The 7,272-nt window shown below is 38.5% G+C and overlaps 1 protein-coding gene across 1 annotated transcript in view; it reads left to right on the top strand.

Annotated features, from left to right (window-relative positions):
* Positions 1–6,477: 6,477 nt before the first annotated feature.
* Positions 6,478–7,272, top strand: part of CNGB3 (cyclic nucleotide gated channel beta 3) — a gene marked incomplete at its 5' end in the record, with an annotated part of 50,614 nt that continues 49,819 nt past the window's right edge. Inside the window, one exon of the mRNA XM_009573540.1 lies at positions 6,478–6,589. Within this exon, the coding sequence (XP_009571835.1) occupies positions 6,478–6,589 (112 nt within the window). The remainder of the gene's footprint in view (positions 6,590–7,272) is intronic.

Below are 7,272 nucleotides of genomic sequence, written 5' to 3'. Positions count from 1 at the left end.
TACCAAAACTCCAAGAACAGATCCAACAAGTCTGACAACACATAAACCAACATTGTGACCAGTGACTATTAAGCTGATATAATGAATGCTTATAACAATTTTGTTTTAACCCGCTCGGGACAGATGTGTCATTATATCAACACTTTGTGCCCCACGTTGGGCGCCAAAAAGGACTGTCGTGGTTTAATCTGGCAGGCAGCTAAACATCACAGAGCCGCTCACTCACTCCGCCCCACCTCCTTCAGTGGGATGGGGAGAGAATCGGAAGGGTAAGAGTAAGAAAACTCATGGGCTGAGATAAAGACAGCTTAACAGAACAGGAAAGAAAGGGAAAATAATAATAATAACAACAACAACAACAATAATAATAATAATGATAGAATATACAAGATGAGTGATCCACAATGCAATTGCTCACCACCCACTGAGCAATGCCCAAAGCCAGCAATCACTACTTCCTGGAACACACCTCCCATTCATATACTGAGCATGATGTCATATGGTATGCAATACTCCATTGGCCAACTTGGGCAATGCTCCCTCCCAGCCTCTTGTTCACCTGGCAGAGCATGGGAAGCTGAAAAGTCCTTGACTAGCAGGGTACTTAGCAACAACTGAAAACTTCAGTGTGTTATCAATATTCTTCTCATACTAAATCCAAAACACAGCACTAGCAAGAAATTTAACTCTATCCCAGCCAAAACCAGGACAGAAGCACAGATAAGACGCTGGTCAGACTTGCTAATACAAGGCAATGGAGCTGGCTGGGAATTCTGGGGAAGAAAGTCTTCCCTTTCTGAAGGAATACATTTAACTGCTGCTATCTAGCTGCTGATATTTGTTCATATCTTTATCTGTAAAAACTAACCTTTTATTTGACATTTTGCTTCTCTTCATTTTTTGCAATAAGGATAATACATTTGTGATGCTAAAGGCCAGTTATTTTGGCTATGGAATGTGTACCTGGACATAAATTATCCAAGAAACAGAACTTTTAAAGCCAGTCTAGTGACCGAGAGATTTATGGTTTATTACTTTCTGGAAGAAAGTCCCTTCAGATTGGCTGAATGCTCCAGAGGCACGCCTCCTGATGCTGAATAACCAGTAAGGTTGGTGGTCTCCACAGCACAAAGTGCTTTCTTTCCTGTCCCTAAGCCTCCTGCTGCTGTTTGCATGGACAGAAGCAGGCGTCAGATAGGAGAAAAGAGCCTGCTTGCTCAGGCAGTCTCTTTCCTTGCTCTGAACAGCAGGCTGGCAGCTCAGCACCTTGGTCTCTTTGGAGGTAATAAGAGGAAGGAGCTGTCCTAGCCAGGCTGGAGAAGTGGTAATTGCATTTTGCAAATCTAGGTTTTTTTCAGGAATAGGACTGGGAAGTAGAATAAATGATGGATTAGTGTAAAATGACTGACTTAATCTGCCCTTCTGTTTGCTAAGTACTTACTATGTTAGGAAATAACACTGTATGCTCTACTGGTGGAATGATCTTGATAATATTCATGTCCACAAGATAACACTTATCTCAGTGGATCCAGGAGGTTTTAGAGTCCTTTGCTGACATTGCCTATTGCCAGAAGAGAAGTCGGCAACATCTCTGTGGGGCTAGGCCTATGACAGAGATTTTTGGATCCACCAATATTTACATACACTTAGGACTGAAGGCTTTAGAAGAATCAAAATGATTATGGCAAGAATGACAACTCTACAGTGATGTGTCCTGGCATTGACAAATCTGCCTATACCAACAACTTCTTCTGTGGAAAAACGTCCTTAGGACTAATGCCTACAGTTTTAGGATAGTGTATACAGTGCTACATTTTAGAAACATGACAGTGGAGTTGGTCCTACATGAGCAGGTTTAAACTAAAAACAACTTTGCTCTTCCAATGTTATGCTTAGCCTCACAATATTCTGCTTTTTGCGAAGCCTGAACTCCCGGTTTCATGTGATTATTACACAGTTTTAATAAAAACCCCAACACTCAGCCTTTTGAGTTGCAGAGGAAAAAAAACCTAAATTATCATTCAAAAAGGCTTAAAATTCATAGATAAGTACAAAGCATTCTCTTTTTTGCACTACTGCAAAAATGGGAAATACTCTGCTATAGGCTATTCTGCGGGGGGGTTTTGGGGGGGGGGAGCGTGTCTGTAGGAAATCAAATGAATTTGGAAAGACTGTCAAGGGTCTCTGTCCAAAATTTTGAATTGACAACTGAAGATAAAAACTGCTTTATGGAAACATGAACAAGGGAGCTGAGCAGCCTCAGAATAAGTTGGATATATTCCTCCAACACACAGAGATCTTCTTGATACTCTAACCTAATCCTGCAATACTGTTCCAATGTTGTTTTACTGGAAGTACAAAAAGAGGGGACAAGAATAAACAATGAATGTTTAATAATACTAACCTTCAGCTGGGATCATCGTCAACCTAAGTAAGATAACACAGGTAAAAGACTGATGTCCTTTTTTTATTACTTTTTTGCCTGGCCTAAGTCTCTCCTGGAAGAACAAAGACCTGTGGAAAATGAGAAAAATCTGAAAGACTAGGAGAGGGAAAAAAATCGATCTTATAACCTGCATCTTGTTCCTTGCTCCTTGCTATCCTAGGCAGAACACCGGTATGATGAGGTTTCAGTGGGCCTCTCAATTTAACCAGCTACCTTTTTGAAGGATTCCATTAGGCAGTGTTTTACCCACAAAGTTATACTTCCACAACTGGCGCTTTTCCCTTCCATCTTAAAACAGAACCAGCAACACTTATTCCAATTCAATTTTAAATTATATTATTCTTATGGGGAGGCCAAATGATCTAGAATACATAGACACCAGTGGGCTGCGTTCCTCAACTCCCACTGCTGATATGTTGGCAGCTTTACCTACCTATATTCCAATATAATGGGAATGGAAATCATTTAGAAAAAACTCAAATCCCTTATTCTGCCGAGTAAGCATGGAATATCTGTTTTGAAAATTGCTTTAAATGTTGGTGCCTTGGCATAATTCTGTCTCCTTTTTCTCACTCATGATTTCTTTACCATGACCAAAGTTATGTATATGCAGTAGAAGATTTCTTTGTTGTCCTGTAAGCCTTGCCAACTACTTGATGGATCTTTATTTATTCTAGAAACCAATTGTTGTACTCTAAATGTTCCCTAAAATGACTATCACATTGTTCCTAAAGGCATTCCTTTGGGTCTGGTCTCATAAGTCAGAGGGGTACAAGCTAGATTTAAACAGTGAAGAGCAACTAGCGTTTTTTAAATGTGATTACACAGACAGCCCTCACAATTTCACACAGAAAGAAACAACTAAAACTTGACACACAGCTGGCAATGGTGTTAAGTGGTGATATCCTAATCTTAACGAAAATAAGCCCTGTGCTGGTTCTGGAGATTTATGAACTTTAAAAACTTGTGGAAGTTTGGAATATTCACAGGATTACAATGTTCCATCAGTCTAAGTCCAGTCAGCATTTAATGGTTGGTGTGGGTTCAGACCTCAGACTGAATACCTTGAGAGTATCTAGCAGGCTGAGAAGCCATTATCCTTCTGCAATGGGATGCTTATGTGCAAGCACCATATTTTTTTACTTTGTGGTCTTCCCTTCCTATACACATGTTGTCATTCCAGAGATGGATTATCTTATTCAGGAGACTGTTACTCTAAATAGTGTGTCTACACTGGCATTTTATTTCAGACGAAGAATGCGCTTCTGAAACAAATCTCCTTATTGTCCCCCACAGTGCTCTGTTTTTTTCACCAAAAAACCTCTAGGAATACATGATTGGATTCCTTTAGAATAAAACTAAACCAGAAGAAGCACTCTGTGAGTCAACCTACTTTACTCGAGCTGCTGATGGTCATTCATTTCAGAAGAACACAATAGACCTGGTTTGAAATACAGCTGCTTCGCCAGGCCTTCAGCACCATTTCACTGTTCTGATTGTTCCTATCAGGTTGTATTCTCTGCTAGTATAGATGTAACTAGGGGCAATTACTATAACAAAGAAAATTCCCAAAGTGAGATAATTACAGAAATGTTGAGATTAGCCTTGCTGTCACTCTTGAGTACATGGCTTTTTGGCTGCGGGAGTCAGGGAAGGGAGAACTGGGAAACTACAAACCATGAATTCAGAAGGGAGCAGAAACTGCAGCAAGTGCTGAAATTTTTGGCTCTTGCATCTTCCTTTCTACATCATGTCATGTTGACCACGAAACCACAGAAGGATTGTGTGCCAAGGAAAGCACAGAGTCGGTAACATCATTTGTAGACATCCCCTGGGGAAAGGGTTAAATAGAATTTTAACAGGTTAAGGTTCAGTAGCAAGACCCACAAATTAGTCAGTTATAAATAGGTTCAAAACCCCTTTATTTTCTGTAACTGCAGCTCCTGTGCAATTTTCTTACAGGGGATGTCTATGAAATTCCTAGGAGAAATAAATTTTATTTCACTATGAGAATGTATCCACGGTGCTAGAATTCTGAACCTATTTTAAAATTCCTCCTTTCTAAAAAACAGTGGTTTTGACTGAAACTCCCAGAAAAGCATTTTGAACCCCTGTAATCAAATGGTAAGAAACTCTTTCATCCTTTCTTGAAACTTCCTGGGGACAGGAGCAGCAACAGTCCTCTTTGGAGTCCTCACTTCCCTGAATGTGTGCTATTCTGTACCTTGAAAATTCCCTGGCACATCTTTCAGGCAAGATTAAACATTCCTTAGTGTTATATTTTCAACAGACTTGCTGCAGAAAGGAAACAAATTTCCATTACGTGGTCAAGATACTGTTATCAATTTAAACTATAAATCCAATCGAATGTCAGAGTTTTAAATGGAATTCCTCACAAAAATCTTCCCGGCTTACAAGTGATAAGTAATACAAATCCTGCAGACTGTCTCTTCATACTCAATAGTGCTACATTTCTCCAAGGGACTATTTGAAAATTAACCCCTAAACTTGCTAAGTCAAAATCCAGTTGACCAGCAAGTTGGGGAACATGGATTTCTTTCCCTTCTCTTCAATTCCTTGTCTGACTTTGGCTTGAGTATTTCTGGTACCCACAGATAACTCTGTCTAGGTCTTGTCTTTGATCCTGTTTAACAAACGAATTCCTGTAAGAGTAGCAGGGCTCACACAGGGCATTCTTGCTTCTTAACCTAAATATTAAGAAAAAATACTAGAAATGCACCACTGGTCCTGTAATCAATTGTCCATCTGGTAAAAGTCTGAAACTCAGCTCAAGAAACATTGTGTCTGTTCTTTAATAGATGCCTGGAAGAAAATATTATCCCAAATCTGAATAAATGGTGGTAGGAGGGTAGTTTGGTTTATCAAGTGCTGTAAACAAACTGACCCACTGTCCTTCACTAAGTTTTGTTTCAACGCCATTTCGAGCAACCACCTTCCAGCTAAGCAAGCTTAACAATTTACTGTTGTAACTGCTTTTACCCCTCTGAAATGAGTAACAACTCTCTGAATATGGAGATTAACTATCAGAAAGCTAATCTTACACTGTCTATCCAAAATACTCAAGGTCTGATTTTCTTTGAGCTGTCTTGAATTTAAAATACAGCATACATAACAGGCTCCTGATTTATTTGCTATGATGTTTTGCTGTCAATCTTTTCCCTCTATAATCATGTTACTTACAGTATTTATGAAGGGTGAGTTTGTTCCTCTTTATGCAAAGTGTCAGACTGAAGAGAGCTTTCAAATCATTTTTGAGCGTGAAAATTTAAAATAAAGGTATAGGACTAATTGTAAAAATTCATCACATAAGCCCACTTAAATGGCAAGAGACAATACTGTTTGCACACAGATTGTTTCAAACTCTACAAACGTCCCACTTAAACTCCTTTAAAAAATTTACTTGTAACAAAAATGAAGAAATAGACTAGCCAAAGTTCTACTTACTCACATCCTTAATGATATATTTCAACCATAATTTACTCAGAAACAAACAGGACTGTCACGGCAGCTGCAGCAACAAAAGGTTTAATGTAATTCAAACACTGGAGTACAAATAATGTCATTAGCATTTGCTATGCATAAGCAAATAAGCTACTCTTCATTTTTCTTCCTGCATTTCACAAGGCATTTCTGGACAGATCTATCTATCTGTTTTCTACATAGTTTTTTAAATAAGCACACACTAAAATTCTATCTGCATGAGTTCTTGTCGCTTATAAATATAGAAGAGTTCTGTATTGACCACTGTTGAGCTTGCTACAGATGCATCTGGTTTAAAAACCACAAATAAGTTACATATTCTAAAAGGTACATTCATCATAAACATGTTCTGTACAGCTGGCACTGAAATAGATTTGTGCAGAAAATTATTCAAAAGTCAGGTCCCAGAGTCAGTGTCATGTCGTGTTTATCCACTGGAGGAATAATGGCAGCCAAGCTGTGATTCCTCCAAAAGTATTATCATAATTCTTTAAAAATTGGTATTCAAAAATTAAAACCTTTTTTTCTAGATACAGTACTAGCAAAAGCACCTGAGCCTTCAAAAACTGAAAAATCAGCTGAACCAGCTAAGACAATTCAACAGGAACAGCACCAGCTCAATGATGGGAAAGAAGATGCTAAGTGAGTAAATTAAATTAAAAAAATTGAGGCTTTTTTCCTGACATTCTGACTTAACATTTCTGTGAGCCATATTTCAGTTCTTTAAAAGTCCCTCCTGTCCTGTAAGGATCTGAACAGCTTTATTTCAATTCTAAGGCATCCATATATATGAGGTATTCATTTAGTATGTGCTTTTAATAGTTTGTTGTGCACGTCACCCTAAATTGCAGGAATGAGGAAAAGGATTTGCTCAACTACACTTATATACTAATCCTAACAATGCTGCTGCTCAGCTATTATTACTCTACCTTAGCAAAGGAGTAAGTCCCAGGATGCTGCCCTGAATAGCTGGAATGTTTGCCACATCATTCTGACCTAAAAGCTTTTTACATTGCACATTTTTTTGCTGAGTTATACTGTTAAATCATCATTAGTCCCCGCAGCCAGAGGATTAGGACTGTCTCTTCCTGAGAAGAGACAAATAAATTAAACAGTAATGTTTCTTCAGGGGAAAATCTAGGGTCATTCAACCTCTGGAAAAAGCTTAGATGACTGTTTGTTTTGCTAAAATAGAAATAAATATGAAGTCTAGAAAACAGTAATCTTGGAATAGTCTACATTCATTACAGAAGCACAGATTCATAGAATCATAGAATCATAGAATAGCTTGGGTTGGAAGGGACCTTTAAAGGTCATTTAGTCCA

The sequence above is a fragment of the Fulmarus glacialis genome, unplaced genomic scaffold (genome assembly GCF_000690835.1).
Source record: "Fulmarus glacialis isolate BGI_N327 unplaced genomic scaffold, ASM69083v1 scaffold4150, whole genome shotgun sequence".
Classification (NCBI taxonomy): domain Eukaryota; kingdom Metazoa; phylum Chordata; class Aves; order Procellariiformes; family Procellariidae; genus Fulmarus; species Fulmarus glacialis.
The sequence above is the reverse complement of the archived record's forward strand: the minus strand, read 5'-3'. Positions and strand labels throughout refer to the sequence as shown.